The sequence below is a fragment of the Ursus americanus genome, chromosome 20 (genome assembly GCF_024610735.1).
Source record: "Ursus americanus isolate L20-20 chromosome 20, mUrsAme1.1.p, whole genome shotgun sequence".
NCBI classification, from domain to species: Eukaryota; Metazoa; Chordata; class Mammalia; order Carnivora; family Ursidae; genus Ursus; species Ursus americanus.
In genome coordinates this window covers 9,333,366-9,352,817 of record NC_142146.1, presented here as the reverse complement: position 1 = coordinate 9,352,817, position 19,452 = coordinate 9,333,366, and the positions used below count along the sequence as shown (strand labels likewise).

General features: G+C 52.0%; 1 protein-coding gene across 2 annotated transcripts in view; it reads right to left on the bottom strand.

The window, feature by feature from the left end:
* The window catches only part of TTC21A (tetratricopeptide repeat domain 21A), a 32,132-nt gene that overhangs the window by 12,033 nt on the left and 647 nt on the right, over positions 1 to 19,452 (bottom strand). For both annotated transcript variants that reach the window (XM_087870109.1, XM_087870110.1), the window contains exons 2-14: positions 18,614 to 18,743; positions 17,687 to 17,797; positions 16,848 to 17,014; positions 15,366 to 15,488; positions 13,370 to 13,527; positions 10,556 to 10,640; positions 8,841 to 8,939; positions 7,730 to 7,922; positions 5,258 to 5,355; positions 4,891 to 5,091; positions 4,069 to 4,198; positions 2,130 to 2,287; positions 1,684 to 1,899 (exon numbers count right to left, since the gene is read on the bottom strand). In XM_087870109.1, coding sequence (XP_087726235.1) covers positions 1,684 to 1,899; positions 2,130 to 2,287; positions 4,069 to 4,198; positions 4,891 to 5,091; positions 5,258 to 5,355; positions 7,730 to 7,922; positions 8,841 to 8,939; positions 10,556 to 10,640; positions 13,370 to 13,527; positions 15,366 to 15,488; positions 16,848 to 17,014; positions 17,687 to 17,797; positions 18,614 to 18,743 — 1,869 coding nt within the window. The remainder of the gene's footprint in view (positions 1 to 1,683; positions 1,900 to 2,129; positions 2,288 to 4,068; positions 4,199 to 4,890; positions 5,092 to 5,257; positions 5,356 to 7,729; positions 7,923 to 8,840; positions 8,940 to 10,555; positions 10,641 to 13,369; positions 13,528 to 15,365; positions 15,489 to 16,847; positions 17,015 to 17,686; positions 17,798 to 18,613; positions 18,744 to 19,452) is intronic.

Genomic DNA, 19,452 nt, shown 5'->3' with positions numbered 1-19,452 from the left:
TACTCTTTCTCCAAAGTGTAACCCTCTCTTGTCTTTGGCTTGTGATTTTGTTTCCTTTCTCCTCTTTCCTTCCTTCTATCCTTCTCTCCTTCCTGCCTTCCTTCGTTCCCTCCCATCCTTCCTTCCCCCCTTCCTATATTTCCTCCCTTTTTCCCTCCTCCCATCCTTCTTTCCTTCCTCCCTCACCTCCTTCCTTCCCTATAATCACTATGTTGGATCCCCTCTGATCACTGTTCATTCTCAAATGAGATTCTCATTTCCTTTTCTCAGGAACGAGGCTGGGGAGGGAGAGGGCCTAGCACAGCTGCCCTAGAAGCACATTTCCTCTGAGCTTTCTGTGGGTCCTCCCTTTTGGGGTAGACTTTGTGAGAAGGTGGGGGGTCAGGATGGAACCCCTGGCTCACAGGGAAGGCCTCAGTTTGCAGATCTGTTATCCTAGCAAAGCCAGCTACAGAACTGATTTTCCGGTCATTTCCCTCCTTACTTTCCCCTGGCCCATGTCTCTTAGAAAGTAGTCCGGACAGAGAGAAGCAAGGAGGCATTTTAGCAGACAGTCCTTGTTCAGTGGCCCTCCCCTTCCAAAAACGGAATGTCCCTGCTTTTCCTGGCCTGACCACATCTCCAGTTCAGAAAGTTTCAAGCAAATGCAGGAACCTCAGGCCTTCACTCAGGGCACCCTGCATTCTCTCTCCCCCAGGGACGGTAAGTTCTGAAAGGACAGGGAGCTTGCCGGCTGCTCTCCTCTATCTCCAGCCCCCACATGGCACCTGGCATATAGCTGGTCCTCAATCACTAGCTGAATAAATGACTGGCTGACTCAACTCTTCTGGGATGTGGCTCTCCCCTAATTGTGTTATAGATGGAGATTACTTCTTCATTTTTAAGTCTTGTGTTCCTTTTGGCAGATTTAAAGGAGGAAAGTACAACAAACAGGCTTCCACATCCCCATCTTTGACCAAAGGCTATTTTTAACTTGAAGGAGAAAGGGCCTCATGGGCTGTTCCTTCTCAATGGCAGGATCATCACAGGAGGCCAGATGCCCCAGTACTGGTGGATCACAGAGATGGTCTTGAAGCTCTGCTGACAAACCCCTTTCCTGTGAGCAGGTGGGTGAGTGAGGACAGCGGGGCCAAGGGAGCATGTGGAGCCAGCTCCCCTCTTCCCCCCTTGCCTAACACGACCCCCCCCCCCCAACTCTGTGTTCTCTGCTGCTCCTTTACACCAGCATGGGATGCTCAGGGGCTCCCTGCCTTTGCCTAGCCAGACCTTCCAAGGCCCCAAGGCTGCCTCGTACAGTTGAGCAAATTGTATACCACAAAAGTCCAAGGGGACGCAGTTCCTAAAGGTTGTGGTGTAATGAGGGCATCTACTGGAGCTGTACATCGCCCACTCTACGTGACCACCTATGGCTGCCCTTATGGGTCTCTGTGCTCTGCCTGTGTGAGATCCTCGTGGGGACAGTGAGGTAGGCAGGGGACAGATCATGAGGACTCGAGGGACTGGACCTTATCTTGAGGGCAGTGGGAGCCAATGAAGCTTTTAGGCAGGGGTAAGATATGCTCCCAGATGAATAAAGGCTCAAATAATAGCACAAATAAACACCAGTCAGAACCAAAGAGCCTGGGTTGATTACCCTGGACCTTCAAATGCCCCAGTCCCAAGGGAAGAGAGCACATTTCTTACCAGCTCCCCATTCATCCGGAGGGCATCTGCCAGTTCCAGTAAGATGGATACCCGCTCGCTGGGCTGTACAGAGGGCCCACGGAACTTCTTGCCTTCTTCCATCTTCCGAGCTGGTAATTTTACGATCATTTTCAGTGTCTTTATGGCTTCTGGATAGTCCCCAGACTTGTTGAGGGCTCTCGCCTTGATGTAGTGGTAGAGGGGGTGGTCTCGGACCTAGAGGAGCAGAGTGGAGCACGGGGGCTCTAGCATGCTGCTGCTGCTACTCACAGCACCCAGCCTGGAGAAAGCTCTAGAAGCCCACTGAGCCTGCCCCTGCCTTTGGCCAGCAGAAGGGTCTGAAGGCTGCAAGGAGCTCCTGGGACTACCCTCCCAGGGCAAGTAGGGGCTGCAGCTAAGTGGGCTGTGGGGTGCTGAGTGGGTGGCTGGGCATAGAGGACCCACACCTGGAAGTTGTGGCTGACACCCAGCTCCAAGCAGTGGGAACACATGGCAAAATTGCCCTGCGCCAGGTAGATGTGGGACATGAGGAGGTGGGCATCCACGGAGGTGGGGTCCAGCTCCAGGCAGCGCTGCAGGGTGCTCTGGGCATTCTCTAACTCTCCTAGAAATGAGAAACAGACCTCTACATCCAGGGGTCCTCTGGGACTCCCAGGGCCCAGTAGTAAAGGCAGAATGAAGTTTCTATGTCCCTTTACCTGGAAATACCCAAGTTGGCCATTTAACCCTGCTCTGTTCTGTTTCACTCAGATGTCTCTTCTTAAAATCAGAACTACACTTTGTTCCTTGACCCAGACAAAAGCCAGGAAACTCAAACCATGGTGTGAACCCTCCTTTCTCTCCGTAACCCTCAGGGAGACGACTAAGTCACGTCACTGCTCCGTCTGGAAGCTCCGGGGAACACTTAACTCTTGATTCTCACACCTCAGAGCAGCAGGAAACCTAACAATAACGGCAACTATAATAGCCCCAACCTATGAACCACTTGCTCTATGCCCAACACATGCAAAGCACTTTTAGAAAGGGTGGTTTAATATTTGCTGGGCCCTACAAGATTGGCAGTATTATCTGTGTCTTTTAGCTGTAGGACTGGAACCCCGTGACGATAAGTCACTCAGCTTGCAAGGGACCAAGTCAGCATTGAAATCCAGGACCATTGGCTCCTGAGGCTGAGCGCTGAGTGCTCTGGCACTAGGAGGCTACGGGGTCTCCCTGAGGCCAGGCTGGCCCTCAGCGGGCAGTGGTGGCAGCCCAAGAGTTGGGTGCACTGAGCTGATAGGAGGGTCCTCCTCCCTCTGCATCCAGGTCTCTCAACAGCTCCTGCTCAGGGTCCATAACCTGGTGTGTGGGGAGCACCTGCTTGTGGATCCCAACTCCCCGATCCTTCCTTGTGTGCTGCAGAAATGTGAATATGTCACTATGGCAACTTAAGCAGCTGGAGACCTGGCTTTGGCCCTAAACCTACTTGTTGGCAGCTGCCAGCAGCCCTGGGGGCATGCTCCTGCTCTCGCCTCATACCCAGGAGCCCTTGAAACTGTGGGCAAGCCTGGAACCCAGATAAACACTGGGAGGCCAGAGGATGAAGATGGGGAAGCTCTCTTGCACAGCGTGACCCACGCAAGGCAGTGCCGGAGGCCAGACACATGCCTTGGCATTTGGGATCCTTCGGAAGGCCCCAGCACACCAGAGATCGGCTTGTCTTCCAGGCAGACTCGGTGCAAGGCCTCTGGGGGAGAGTACTCAGAGAGGACAATGAGGCTCCCACGGAGGCTTCTCCCCCTTTCCCTCTCTCTCTCCTGGGCATGGGCTTTCAGATGGAAGACGCTGGAAGGATATTGCTCTGGCCACCCTGAAAGCCTAATGCTACAGGGTCTTACCTCCCCATGAGGCCCTCCAGACCACCTTTAAAAAACTGCAACCCTGCCACGCCCTCCCCTCCCCTGCTTTAGTTTTCTCCATGGCATTACTGTGTCCTAACAAACAACGCAGGGGTGTGCTTAGTTAATATGTTTACTGTCTACTTCCCCTCACTAGAATGCAAACCTCATGAGGGAATTTCTGCCTATTTTGAGGACTCGTGGAGCCCACCGTCAGCATGTCCCTGGTGTATAATGGAAGTTCAGGGACTCTTACCTGGTGTAGAGGACGGAAGCAAGCAGCAGCGGGCCGGGTGGGAGAGAGCCCTGCTGGCGAGGGAAGTCGGGCAGTTTCAGGGGAGTGGAGACCAGACATGCGGGCAGGCCTGGTGAGGGTGTGTGTGTGTGTATGTGTGTGCGTGTGTGCGTGCACGCGTGTGTAAGAAACACCCCAGGCAGGGGGCCTGTGGGCGCTCACCCAGCGCAGTGTCTGAAGAGATGAGCAGATGTGAGGGGCCCGCGGGCTCACCTGAGAGGTACTTGACCTGAGCCATCACATACAGTGGGTCAATCAGAGCTGGCGCTGCTTTGACTACAGGATTCAGGATCACGGTGACTTGTTTAAGGAGTGGAGACACGATCTGGCCCGGCGACCGGGGCTGGAGGAACATGGGGCCTGGCTGTACGGTCTGCCCCGTGCCAGACAGACTCCTAAAGCTCTCAGAAAACACTGTGTCAGTGAAGGAATTTTACTTCGTTCCACATGCGTATTATCTACTCTGTGCCGCCGAGGGCTGGGGCATAAGCTCCGGGGAACGGGGACTTGGTTTTGCTCGCTACTGTGTCCCCAGTACCTAACGTGGAGTCTGGCACATACACGGTTAGTGCACTCGATAAATATTTGCGGGACAACTCATTACATGGCACTGGGGAGACATGATCCTTGCCCACAGGGAATCTTGGCTGGCCGGGAAAATAGGCAAACAAGTAAAGCAGACAAACAAGTGATGGCTAACAGACTTCTTAGAAGACTTCTGGAAAAAAGGAGCCTGGTTATTCTCTAGGATAAAGGCAGGGGCCAGTGCCTTGCTCCTCTGCATGTGGTCTGAGGACCAGCAGCATGGGCATCACCTGGGAGCTTGTTCCAGAGGGAGGCTCCCTTCCTCCCCCACCTCACCCCCCCCCCCCCCAATTAGAATCTGCACTGGAACAACTCTCAGGTGATTCATATGCTACACATGCAAGTTTGAAGGAGAAGGAGTTCCCCAGCCACAGGGGTACAGAGCAGCCTGGTGGCCAGCCAGGCGAGGTCCCTGCCTCTGTCCAGACCGAGGCTAGGACTTCTGCTAACCTGCTTGGGGCAGAAGAACAAGTACTCCTTGGCGAGGCAGACCAGGAAGAGGGGGTCCAGTTTTTCAAAGTACTCGGAGCCCAGGGGGAGGCCCTGCATGCTGGAGAAGTGTAGCTCCGCAGCCTCCTTCAGGAGGGCAGTGACTTCCTGCTCCCCCTTGTGCTTCCGGGATGCCAGAAGGGCCTGGAGGAAAACCAGCACCTGTGGGAGGCAGGTCCAGGTCTCAGCACCAACGCCAGCTGGGCAGCGGGCAGGCGAGGGTGACACAGGAGTCCAGGCCATGTGGGCTGCTGGATACTGGAAACTGGGTAGGAGGAGGGTGGGGGACCCAATCGTGGAGCAACCCATGCCCCCAGAGAGCTCTGACCTGAGACTTCCCAAGGGACTGCTGCACCTCCTTCAGGAATTCCAGCTGGTGCTCTGCCTCCTCCAGGTGGCCGTCCAGGATCTGGCACCAGATGATCCCTGGGCCCGGGATAGAACAAGCATGAACAGCCGGCTCTGACAGGGAGCCAGCAGGCCAGCCCGCCAAGGAGCACAGATGAGACAGCGGAAGGAAGGGTGAGGAATGCTCAGGGTGAGGAATTCAAAGCATGAGGCAATATGGAAACACATCCCTAGCTCACGCTCCAGCTTTAAGCAGGTCTCTCTCCAAGGGTAACCGCCATTAACAATTTGCGGTATATTCAACCATCTTTCTAAGCATTCATTTGTCAGCAGTGTGTACACGTCTACGTGATACGCGTCAGTTTACACACATCCACCCCGCTCTCTTTAATGACAACATAATATGCCACTGCGGATGCGACATTGTATTTGACTGTGGCCCCACTGAAGGACACCTCATCTCACATTTAGTTTGCTTTTGACACTTAAATGTTGCACGGCCATGGTAAACGTATTTCCGTGTTGAGCCGATGGGTCAAAGGGCATGTATATCTAAAATGTTGACAGATAAGGCTGACTTGTCCTCCAGAGACATTTCAGTTAATATTACTGCCAAGAATTTGAAAGTGGCCTTTCCCCACAACCTTGCAGACATGCTTTACTCTTTGCCAGTCTAAAAAGTGAATAGCAACTCATTTGAATTCACTTTTTTTCTTATTGCCAGGGAAAAGGAACTTTTTTTTTCATGTATTGAATGGCCTTTTTCTTTTCTACTATGAATCTCCATACATAGCTTTAGGCTGTTTTTCTCTTAGGGTTGTTTTCTTTTTATATATTAAGATGATTAATCCTTTGTAACAAACATTTTCCATGAGTTTGCCCTTTACATCTTAATTATTTTTCAGTGTCTTTTGCCGTCCATTAGTTTTAAATTTTTGCATAGTCAAATTGGTAAGATATTTTCATTTCCAGCCTCTGAGTTTCTCCCAGGGAAGCCAAGTCCGATTGAATTTCTATGTTTACATATTTAATTCATCTGGAGTTTATTTTTTATTTTTTAACTTATCTCTACCCCCATCCCCCAACGTGGGTCTCGAACTCACATCCTCAAGATCCAGAGTCATGTGCTCTACCAACCGAGCTGATAAACTGGAGTCTATTTTTGAGTGTGGTTTGAGATGGGAGCTTCCCTTTACTTTTTTCATACTGGATAGCCACACGTCCAGCCACGAGTTATTGAAACCTACCACCATATTGGCTTGAAATGTCACCTTATTCGTAAGACCTGTTTCTGTGCCATTTAGCCGTCCCTTTATTCCAGCATCGGCCTCAAGCTGACTTAACTACTGTTGTTTCCTACTGTGTTTTGGATTTGGGAAGACAAATCCATCTATTCTTACTATTCCTCCTTTATAGGTATTTCCTGGTCATTTTGGTGTATTTATTCCTGACTGTCTTCCTAATTACCATCTTGGTTTTCACTTCTATCCATCCCACCATTTGGCTCATCTATGAAATTTTGTACTTTGCAATCGTATTTTTAATTTTCAGTAACTTTTTTGTTCCCTATAACCTTTTTCACAGTAGCCTGTTCTTTACTTGTTGACTCACATTATAGCCTCTGCAAACACTGGAGGTGTTTTAGTGGGGGAGGGGGGAGTCTTCTCTGTATCCGACTTTAACTTTGCTCCTCAGAGGGCCGTGGCTTCGCCTGTTCCACCCGGCCCCTCTTTCAGACTGTTAGCAGATTTACAAATGGACTAGACTGACGAGTATTAGCAGCTAAAGCACATTTCCCAAATTGTTAAGGTCACCGATTTTCCGAGACTGGTCAGATGAGAGGGTGACTCCAGCTGACACCTGACAGTGCGCCTGGGCTGGTGCGTGGGATGATTATTCTGGCTGGTGGACTTCCCTTCGGGCTGACGGGCTGACGGGCTGGGGGTCTCCCCTGAACGTGGAAGTGGGGAAGGACTGGGCCAGGTGGGGGAATGTCAGGGGATGTGGCCCGTGTGTGGAGCAGCAAGGATTTTTGTCCTTCATGTCTCTGGTGGTGGGAAGCATGGGGGCTCTGCTCCCTCCTGCCCCACCCCGCTTAAGGCCTCCTTGATTGCATTCTCTGCCTGTCAGTAATCCTCCTGTTATCTCATTATCTCACTGATGGCCCCACCCAGCTTCCAGTGACCCTCAGCTTGGTTTTTTTGTTAGTTTGTTTTTTAAATTTCTGTTTTTCCTGGAGCTATCTGGAGGGAAAATGGGTCAACTCATATCTTCAGCTGCCCCATCTCTGCCTCTGCTGGCATACCAGTTTCCGTTTCTATGTCGTGGAAAGGCACCCCTCATACAATGTACGCCCAAACTCACACAGGGATCTTCCGGATCCATGGAGGCTACCCTGCTACCTGCCTTCCCTTGGCCCCCCCACTCCCGCCCCGCCCCAACCTGCATAGACCTGTTAAGGCAGCCACACTGCTCTCGTCCAATTTCATGGCCTCCGAGTACCACAGAGATGCCTCCCTCACTTGATCCTGCAGGATGAAGAGATAGCCCAGCTGTGTGGCCACATGGGCATAGGACGGTGTGGCCATGAATGTGCGCTCGATGAAGCCACACACTAGCCGTAGAATCGCCTGGTGCTTCCCACACTGCAAGGAACGGACACACGGGAATAGAGAAACCAGTCAGTCTAGCCTGTCTGAACAAGGCCAGGTCAGAAACGGGGGACACTTCGACAGGCCTGCTGGGGGCTGCTCAGGAGAGCCTCAGGGCTGCCTGCCACCCATAGCTGGGTCTGTGTGGTTGTCCGGCTTCCAAAGAACCTCACCCTGGCCACATCTGGGGAACCTGCCTCCAGGCGCAGGGCCCTCCAAAGGGCCTATCTCCTGTCTGGCCACAATAATTGGTCCAAGTCACCAAGAAGTTTTTAAAAAACTGAAGCGGGGTGAGAGAGGCTCTTTTGTGTCCCGTTGATGGGAAGTGGCCGCTGCCAGATGTGTAGAATGAGCAGAGAGCATCAGACACAGATCTGTGGCTCTGCAGGAGAGATGGTGTCCCTATGGCATTTGACCCCACGGTTCTGGTTCCCAAGGCCCCAGAGCTATCCCAGTTTTTGCAGCAATTCCTTCTAGTAAATCTTGCTTTGGGGCTGAAGGGTCTGACAGAGACAGATTGTTTGGCAACCTGCCTGATGTCAGAGAGGTACAGGCAGGCCCGCCTTTCCAGATCACTTCCACAGAGAGAATATGGCAGTGGGGTGTCACGGCCGGGCACAGCCCTCTTCCCCCAAATAAGGGACCTCCTACTCTAAAAGCACTTCCAGACTCAATCGCGATGATCTTTACAGCATCTCTGAGCAGCATTTGGGCCCAGATACAGAGCCTACATGATATAGTTATTGGCCAGAGGCAGGTAGGGGCCGCTGGGTATGGCCCACCAGCCTGAGAGGCCAAGTTTGAGCCAGAGACGGGAGGACAGGGTATCCGGGCAGCTTTCAGAGAGCCACAGCACTCCCCTTAAGAACATAGCAAGAAGTACGATTTCAGAAACTTGGAAAACCTTCTTACCAGCCTGCTAACCACAAGAATTTTTTTAAGATGGAGGCTTGGATTTTGGGGCTCTCTTGTCTCCAGTGCCTTAATCAGATTTCTAACATGATTGGCAGCCTGTGGGGGACAAAACAGACAAGGTCAAAGGTAACATAAAATGGGAGTTGGGCAGAGGTTTTAACCCCAGCATCCCCTGGGAGATCTTACAATACATGCCTGGGAGCCAGCCCCAGAGATTTGGATTCAACTGGACTGGGGTGGGCCCAGGATTATTTTAAAGCCCCGTAGGTGGAGCTTTTGGGAGCACTGTTCAGCCAAGAGCTGGCACTGCCCCTTTGTTCACAGATTTGTGAAGAGAAGGTGCCGTTTCAGACCCCCCCCGCCCCGCCAGAGCCAGAAGCCAGCTGTCACGGTGCCCACACAGCAGCCCACCAGGCCGGCAGCGCACCAGCTGGGCTGGCTCGAGAGCAGATGGTCACGGTGGGTCCCTGGCCCTGAGCCTCTGCTCCATGTGGATGGGAGTCACCACACTGGTGCCTGTCCATCACTCCAGTGAATCCTCCCAATGACCCTGTAAGTCAGTGTAACTCTCTGAACTTTCCCGTCTGGCAGACGAAGGGTCAGAAAGGTTAGGGAATTTGCCTGAGGTCACTCAACCAACTGGGTGACTGACTCCAAAGCCTGTGTTCTTTCCAACACAAAGTTGTTGAAGTGCCAGAAGGGAAACCCTGGATGGGGCGGGACTACTCTGCTTAGTAGATGCAAGCAAGGATAGCACTGAGCAGCCAGGCCTGGGGAGAGGGGTGAACCCCAGGGGTTGAGATGGGGGGTGAGGGGTGACGGAGGGGCATTAATGCTAACTCTGCTGCTGGGAATAACCCTCAGGCCAGGCCCCAGGAAGGCCTGCCCAAGGTTTTGGGAATGCACGGAGCTGAGGACAGGCCCATTCTCCTGTTCCTACCCAGAGATGGCATTGGGGCCCTTGGTGAGGGTTCTTCCCAAGTATGGACTGTACCCTCCATCTCACCCCACCCCACAAAATCCATAGTCTCAGAGCTGTGCAGAAGGAACCAGAAGCTTCCTCTTCCTATCGTGAAACCCTTACAGACTCCTAATTTGCCACTCTTTACAGAGGCAATGCATTTATTCAAAAGGCAATGTTGTGGCTGAAAACACAAACTCTTCTTGAAAATAAAAACCTGTCCGGGCATCAAGGTTTTCATGAAGAATACCAGATGTGTCTGACTGTGTTTGAAGACCGTTTTGGGTTTCTTTGGAAAACTACAGGGCTTAGGAGCAAGTCTGGGGCCAGGTCCTACCTGGCCAATAGCTGAGGGGTTCCAGCCACTCCTTAAAAAAATGGCATTTCCCGAAATCAGGCACTACTCCAAGTTCTCCCACCTGTCATCCCACTTAGTCTTTCTGACAACCCCACAAAGTGGTTGGAGTTATCTTCAGTTTATGAATGAGGAGCCTGGGGCTTCTCCGGGTGAACCTGCCCAGGCTCACACAGGTAACACAGGGCAGAACCAGAGTCAACCTCACTCCCTGCCCAAAGAGCAAACCACAGCCAGACCCCCTGACCTCCTCCTTATAGGGAGGTGAGGAGGAAGGGAGAGAGCTGAGATCCAGGGAGCGCCCTCCGAGGCCCTGGGGATGGAGGCACTAAGAGCCACCCCCCCACAGGCTGTGCTTGTTTCAAGGCCCAACTCCTGCGTCTTGAAAGAACTTACTGTGGTCATGTTTCCTTCTCTTGCAAGCTCATGCACAGCTAGGATTTGGTAGGCATCGATATTACAATCATCTTTTTCTAGGATTCTGGAATAGGAAGAGGAGCCCCATAAACTGAGAGTATTCGTAGGCCAGGCTAGCATGGTGCGGCAAGCCACTCACGATTGTCTTGAAATATCCATATCCAGTCTCCCTTTCTCCTTTCAATAATGGAACTCCCCATGTGGCTGGGCTCACGGCTACCCAGAGTAAGACTACAACTCCCAGCCTTCCCCTGCAGCTGAGGTGTGGCCCTGTGATTAAGTTCCGGCCAACTGGATGTGAGTGCAAGTGCCCCAGGTGACATCAAGCTCTATCCTTAGAGCCTGCCTTCTCTTTCTTCTCTTTCCTCCTTCTTGCTGGCTGAAACGTGGACCACGTGAGCCACATACCAGGAATGGTAGAGCAGCAAGACATAAGGGGCGTGGGACACTACAGAGTTAAGTTGCTGCCCCAGTCCTGGACAACCACCTAGACTTTTGCTTGAGAGAGGAATAACCTCTCATGTTATTTAAGTCATGTATCTGGGGCGATTTGTGACAAAAGTCTATTCATATTCCAAGTATCACAGACATGATCATGGTACCATGGTCCCATGGTTCCAGGGTGGTGGAGAGGTGCTTGGGGAGTCATCTGTGGTTGAATGATAGAAAGGGAAGCTTGCTTTCCATCATGTGTCATTGTGAAGACACAGTTTCCGGTCATACATACTATGGGGTTTTTGATATTCTGTTTCTTTATTGGAAACTTCCTATTTTTCAGCCTGGTCAGGGATGCCCTTGTGCTTCATAGAGGGTTATTCTAATTAACATACAAAATTCCAACAGGATTGATTAGGCAGTCAACGTTCAAATGGTTCTAACCCTTTAGAGTGATTCTGAAGGTACTGGGAACCAAATACATTTGGAAATTAAAGAAAAACCTTTAAATAACTTATGGACTAAAGAAGAATCAGAATGGATATTAGAAAATTCTTAGAACCAAATGATACCGAAAATATCACATCCAAATGTGTAGATCCTGCTAGAATGGTACCTTGAGGGACATGCACAGACTTAAACAACTTATATTCTAAAAGAAAATTGAGAATGGATGAACCAGTCATCCCACTCAAGAGTTAGAAAACCAGAGCAGAACAGCCCATAGGAAGGAGTTGGCAGGAAATCATAAAGAACAGACATTAACAAAGTAGAAAACAGAGGTGTGATAGACACCAGCTACAAAACTCAAAGCTGGGTCTTTAAAAAGACTAATGAAAGAAACAAATTACTTTAATGTTGATGAGGAAAAATAAGAGGGAAGGGAAAAATAAATAATATTAGGGATGTAAAGAGAAACACACCTAGAGGGGGCAGAGATTTAAAAACCAATGGGGGCAGGGTGCCGGCCTCGCTCAGTCCGTAGAGCACAGGACTCCCGATCTCGGGGTTGTGAGTTCAAGCCCCACGCTGGGCGTAGAGATTGCTTAAATAAATAAGTAAATAAATAAACAAACTTTAAAAACACATTAAAAATTTTTCTTTTAAATAAAAAACAGTGGGGGAGTTCTGTGAACACCACTAGCTGGGGAAACCTCCAGGAGGGCAGGCATTGGGTGTGGGACTCAGCCTGTTGGCACTAAACACTGTTCCCCGTGGGCAGGGCAGCAGGGCCTTGGGCGAGGGAGGCTGCGCACACCATGGTTGTGGCCTTCAGCCAGGTGTTCCCAGGATCCCGCTGGACGAAGGCCAAGCCTCTAAAGCAAGCTCTTGACCCAGCTCCTGCCGAGGACACTGGCCAGGTGTCAACTGTGAGAGAGGGAAGCCGAGGCCCACACAGGCACTCACGAGGGGGCCCCTGTGGGCTGAGCAGGCTCGAATCATGTTCCTTTGCTACCGCGTGCCTCTCTCTGGGATGCAGATTCCAGGGCTGATCATTACAGGTATTACCATCTCTCCACCGGGAAGAAAGAGGTCTGCTTGTGTTTTGTTTTGGTTTTGAACTGTGCCGTACGGTACCACCATTTAGTAACGATTCATAGTGATAACTTGTGGTCACTCAGAAAAAAAATAATCTGTTAACTCTTTTTAGGAAGAAAATGAGTAGCATACATTTTAATTTACTTAATGAAAATAGTTCAAGTGTTAGAGTTTAAAGAGTAAGCTTCAGTTATCTCCGAAAATTCCATCCTCAGAAAACCTTCCATCAAACATCCCTCCCCCCAAATGGTCTTTATTTCTATCGACAGTGACCACGCTCCAAGGTCACCCCGACTTGGTGTCTGGCTTCCACAAGCCCCAGGAACTCCCCAGCTCTGGTTGTCTGGCCGATGGGCCCAGCCTCAGCTAAAGGTCTTCTCCTGGTCACCAATGACCTTGCCCCCTGAAGTTTTTATCACAGTATATCATACCCATAGTTTACAACAATTAAATAATGCAACAGTCCCTTTATGCCCCCCACCCCCTATTCTTTAGAGGCAACAGCTTGTTGCCCTGTAACCCTGGGTGCTTTGGGTTCTTTGGGTCACTCCCCCTACCTGTCTCCTAACAATGTGCTTATACCTCTAGATATGCCCATTTCTTTGTCCATCAGAAGCCACGGCCTCCCTGCCCCCCCCCCATATGATCGCATCACTATTGCTACCTGCTCTGTTGACAGTATTTACTTTTATGTCTTGTTCCATCAAATACATGGTGTCTGCCCTCTCCCCAGCTTGTAAGATGGGAACATATTAGCTTGTGAAAAAGGAAAGCAGCAGCACACTGGTGCAGTGGTGTTGGCTGACCCCCGCCCCTCACCTGTGTCCTGTTTCGACTGTCTGCTCCCAGTCCTGCCGAGCCAAGAACAGCCGCATCTTTAGGACCAGGGCAGGCAGGAAGTTCCCTGAGGCGACGGTGATCTGGTTCACCACCTCCAGCGCCCCCGAGTAGTTCTGCTGCAACATGAAGTAGGTTGCCTGTTGAAAGCCCAAGAGAAGACCCTCCATCAGTGCTCACGAAGGGAGGTCGGGGGAGAGGGGGTGTCCAGGTCTCTACCAGAACAGGAGCAGAGTCTGACACAGGGGTGCTGCAGGTCCCCTCAGCTGTGCCAGGGAATCCCTCCAATCCCCAGGGGAAGGAGTCATCCCTCAAAGTCACAGATCAAAGTCCGCAGCAGGCTTGGGTTCCTGGACAGGCAAAGCAAGGGCTCAGGGGAGACAGGGAGCCCTAGCAGGTGCGGGATATGGCAAGGCCATGTGTGGGCCACCCCTGGGGGAGACCTGAGGGTGCTGGGCACTTTCCAGTCCCACATAAGGCCCACTCGTTTGCCATTCACTTTCTTGAAGTGTACCACTGAAAACTGCTCGCTCGGGCCCAGGGTCAGTTCGGGCTTGCAGGCAACCCCCTTGATAGCTTTTTCTCTGTCAAGGCCCACTGGGCTGGGGTTCTGGCCTGTGCAGGCCAGTGCGAGCCACCAGGTTCTCCCGAGTGTGTCATGATGCAGGTGCTTGAGGGGCAGAGAGCAATGCTCCCAAAGGACTTGAAACTGGACTCTGAAAAGGATAGCTTACGTTAGACCTTCGGCAACCCGCCCTCAAAAAACTTATTAAAAACAAGAGGAGTATTGTTCTAGATAGATTGATGAATAGATGTGCTCACTGCAGCACTCTTTCTAAGTGTAAATTGGAAACAATCTCAATGTCCAAAATAGGAAATGGGGCTGGCAAATTATATGAGGTCCATACAACAGGGGATTGGTTTAATGGAGTTTTCAAAATGACACTGGCTTATGACAAAATCTTACATAAAGAAAAGGAAACGGAATGATAAGATGCCTTATGATTACAACTAACTTAAATAACAACACTATCTCCCTCCCTGTGGAGGGTGCTCAGTGGGGTCCCCTTCAGGACCAGGAGAGCTGGCAGCTGATAGCTTGCTGGGGGGCCTGCCCCCTGGGGTCATCCATGGCTAAAGGCAGCGGCCTCATGCCAGGTCACCCCCTCCCCAGGGGTAGCCCCCATCCGGCATGTGGTCAGGGAGGAGGTCAGGGATAGGCCACCCCAGCTCTAGAACCCCGAGTTGGCTGAGGCCTTTGCTATGGCTGTGTCACAGCCCAATTTCTCCTGCTATCCAGTCCTGCTTCTGTCCCTTTCCCCACAGGTGTTGGTCCCAAGGGTGCCCCCAATACACCTGCTGCATGAGGCTCTCCTTGGCTTCCGTTTCCCAGAAAGCCCTTCTAAGGCACACCCTGAACCACATGCATAGAGAAAAGACTGGAACACACTAAGGCCCTAAAAGGTCCACATGAGCTGTTTGGAGGGGGAGCATGAAGGATGTCATTTTAATTCACCTTTTGACTTTTTTAGCCTTCTGTTTTTTTAATGAGTACATATTCATTTTCTAAGAAAATATATACTAAGAGAAGAGAATAAGAGGGCTAGCTTTTCCTTCACAGACTGATTCAGTGGGGGTCACATAAGGAAAATGTAACTTAATTTAAATTGAGATCGGAAAACACAAACCACATACATCCCTTCTCTTTTGCCCCACTGAACTTAATAGGTGAGAAGAGAAAGCGTGATAGAAAGATACGGAGAAAAAAAGACAGACCCTGACAAGACCCCATGCAGAACGAGATGGGGACTCAGACTGAGCAGGTGTGATTGTGAGAACCGAGTGGGCCCTGGGCTGCTGTGTGACCCTGACCCTCTCTGGGCCCCCACTCCTCATCAGCCAGGTAAGGGCCCAGAGACAGAGGGTCTCTGGCTCTAATGGCCCAGGTAGGGATTGTTCCCCTCCCCCCACTGCCCACCTTTCCCATCAGTCCCAGCACATCTTTGCTGTCCTGCACTCCTTGTTCCAGGTACTTGATGGATTTCTTCACGGTGTGGGGCTTGTCTGAGGTGAGGTCCACCCAGCCTCGGAGCACATAGCCCTGGGATCAGAACAAGACAGAAGATGAGGTCCTGGGTCTTGCAGAGCCTCGACCCAGCCTGCTCTCCTGCCTCATGTCCCACCCCTGTCACTCTGCACCCCGAGACCCCTCCAGGCGCACCTACTTGCAGATCCCAGGACAGCCCAGCTCCCTCCCACTGCCAGGACTTTGCTCTGCTTGCTCCTGTCCCCACACAGCGCTCCCAGGCAAACCCCTTCACCTGATTAACTCCACAAGTCTCTCAAATTCCGCCTAGGAGGACCCTCCTGTCGGAGGCCTTCCGTGATCTTCCAGGCTGAGGGTGGGCCCTCCCCGGGAACCCCACGGCTCTGCTGTTCCTACTGACATATTGTCACCTATCTTGTCATTGCCTGTTTACTCTACACTGGGGTCAGAAGGCCACCATGCATCACTGGGCACGGCCTCTCCTGCTCTCTCCACGTGGGCCTTAGCCCTGCGCAGGGCCTGGACTGTGTGGGAGGTGGGAATGCCTTCTTGGGGGGTGAACAGGAGCCATTTGGAGCTTGAGGGCCTTGTGGGCTCTGCTCCAGTCTTCACCCAGCCTGTGCTGGCAGACAGGTGGCCAGGCCTGGGAGGTGAGGTCACGGGGCACTGGGGTGACACTGGCCTGAAGCAGCCCTCATGCCCTAGACCAGTGCTTCTCAACTCTTTCCCATCGCTCCCCTCCTAAGGGGCCTTTTCAGACATTTTTCTTAATCATTCCCTCTCCCTCCAAGACATTTTAATATCACAGATATACTACTATCTGTTTATGCAGTGTATAAATCTGTGTTTTATACATAAATGGTAAGAGTTTTTTCACCCCCTCCTCAGGGAACCAATTTTCACCCCCTTGGGGGTGAGATCATCCCTGCTGAGGTGGCAACGAGCCTGAGCCTAGACTGAGGCTTCAAACTCTATATTAGTCCCGATGCACCGCGTGTGAGAATCTGCCGTATGGGCCACCACTGATACCCAGCAGACCACTGCAAGGAGGGAAGGTAGGCCCAGCATAGCCAACTCGTCTAGTTTTCCAAAAGAACCCAGAAATCTGGGCTTTTAGGCAAAAATCTTTTGATTTCAAAATGTCGGCACCTAATCCAAGATCTAAAAAACACACAGTAGAGGCCTCAGAACAGCTGTCTGCAGATTAGACTCTGCACACATGCCAATGTGTCCTCAGCTAACCACTGAGACAACGTGGGTGGGGGCTCCTATGAGCCCGGGGGTCTCGTCAGTGCCCGGGTACGGCGCTCTCCCAGTCCCAGGGTGCTCCGCGGGAGTAACGGCCACCACCCTCGGCTGCGTTGGGAGGCTGCTCTCTGCAGCTGCTGTCCCCTTGACGCCTGAGGCAGGTACCTCTCTGGAGCTGCTGGAGATCTTCAGGGTGCGGTTGATGTACTCCCGGGCCTTGTCATGGCGGCCCATGAGCCAGAGGAAGAGGCCGGCATAGTACAGGGCCGTCGCGCTGGCCATATTGCGGACTTCCTTCAGGCTGCTCTCGAGCTCCTGAATGGCTTCCTGGTCTGTGAATCCGAGAGGAGGAAGAGGGTGAGTCAGAGGGAGGAGGGCTGCCTGGTCCTGCAGGAGGCACTGAGGGCCCTGGGAGCTGCCTCTGGCCACTCTGAGCCTCCTTCAACACACAGCAGACTACATGCCAGCCCAGGGCCTGGAAACCACAGGAGCTGCCCACGCCGGGACTTGGGTTTGCTGTCTGAGGTTTCACTTTTCTCCCCTGTGCCCAGCAGTTTGCCGAGCGGACAGACCAAACTGAATCCCCTACCTCAGCCCCACAGCCCATCCTGAGAGGGGAAATAGTTGTTTGTAGTGTCTTGGAATCTTTCCCTGACTCTAGAGCGGTGGACATTAGGGGTGGAATTATTTATATCAACTTCATTTGTCTCAACAAAGTCTGGGCAAAGGAAAGCAGGGTGTCTTCCCAACTCGGGGGATCTGGAAAGAGGACCCCTCCCACTGTCATGCTCTTTGCCCGTGGCTCCCACTCAGCTGAACCTGGGCATGGGATCTTCCTTGAGGATCCCAAGGGGAGAGAACAGAAACCACTCCTCACTGGCCAACGGCAGGGGCTGTCACTGGTGCGCCCACCTCCTGTGACAGCCCTTGGGGGGGCTGCGGCTCTGGAGTGGGGCTGTCTTCCCGCAGTGGGGCCAGGCCTTGCTGGGCCTGGCTGCACTCACCGATGGTTTCACAGCACTTGTGAGCGTAAATGAGGGCCATGATGGAGCACAAGGACACGTCTGGATGATTCCGGATGCTCTCCAGGTTGCTGATGGCATCCTGGATGTGTTCTGCAAAGAAAAGCCCACACGGTTATGTCCCCAGAGGGCAGGAGGCTCTGTGGCAGACACATGGGAGCCCTTGTCAGAGCTGACTCAAGGCTTGGCACCACCTGGCTTCACCCAGAATCATTAGGCCAACTGGTCCAAACGTCCCCAATGGCCCAAGTTCCCTGAAACGGCTGCTGGTCCCACGGTCCAGGCTGCCAGGGGCTAGAGGGCTTGGAGCTCAGATGTACCTGTGAGTACTTGAAGGGACACCTGTGAGGCCAGGATTTGGGCCTGGGGGTCAGTTCTGAAGAAGGACGTCAGGGCATTCCAGCTAGCTGCTCAAGAGCCTCAGAGTACACATACCCCTCTGCATCCATTGACGTTGGCCATCGGTGGCTCTGCCAGCCCCCGGCCCAGGACTACCTTCCAACTGTCAGTGAGTCAGCACCTGTGTGAGGCTCGTTCCTCCCCCTGCTCCTGCACCATACTTGCCTTTACCCATACCTACCACTTCCTCCTTTTCCTGCACTACCAGATCCCAGTTTCCAAGCCTGGGATTCACCCAATAAGCAGGCAGTCATGTCTCCCCACCCACTCATTTTCCAGAGAGGGAAACTGAGGTGCAGAGCAAGGGTAGTGAGCTCTCTGATGTCTCAAAAGTCAACTAGATATGTATTACACAGCCATGTGTGGATTAACCTGGGAACCTAGCTACTGAGTGTAAGACTCTCTCCATGGGAACATGGTTGGGGTATAAGGAGACTTTCCAGGTGGAGCCAGAGTGTCAGTGCTGGGCTGGTGCCTGACGTTAGAAGGCCAACACTGGCAAGTCCTTACCTTCCCTGAGGATCCCATAGGTTTTAAAGAACTGTAGGATAGGGTCATTGCTGAATTTTTCCAGGCCCACGGCCGCAGCCTGCTGCACATGGTGGAAGTACTGTTCCTGGCTATAGTAAATGATCCCAGCCTGTAGAGAGGAAGACACAGTGGCAACAGCCCCAGTCCCTTCTCTCTGTTCTGACCCACTTTCTCCCCTATTCTCTGCTCCTCCTCCATTCTGCAAAAGGAAGGCAGGGAAGAGCCCTCATTTTGTTCTTCACCAGCCCCAGGAGTAGCTCCATTGCAGTTCCCCAGGAAGGAGCTTGGACGTGTTTGTGAATTATCCACAGAGTCTGGTTCAAATGTGATGGAGAATTCAACTTAGGCTTTGTTTTAGGAAGGGAATAAGGGGAAAGAGAGAGGACCAGTAGCAAGAATGGGGACACCACCAGTTAGAGTTGTAAGTTACTGGGGTTAAACACTTGTTGGGAACAGTATCAAGGGCTTTACACCCATTATCTTATGCATTATTGTCTCCATATGCTTCATAGTTGAAGAAGCTGAAGCCTATAAAGACCATGGCTTGACAAAGGTCATGCAGTAGTAGGGGCTGAGATTGCAAAGTGAAGTTTCACTTCCCCTAAGGTTTGTGGGTGCTGCGGCTGGGGAGGAGATGTGGTTGGGTTGTGAACAGTCTTGTGGGCCATATGAAAGAGCCCGGACAGCATCCTCAGGGTAATAGGAAGCAGTTGGAATGGTTTTAAGCAGGAGGAGGAATGTGTTCAGATATGTGTGTGTGAGTGGTGGTGGTGGTGGTGTGGGGACTGCTGGTGAAGAGAGACCTGAAGCAGAGAACT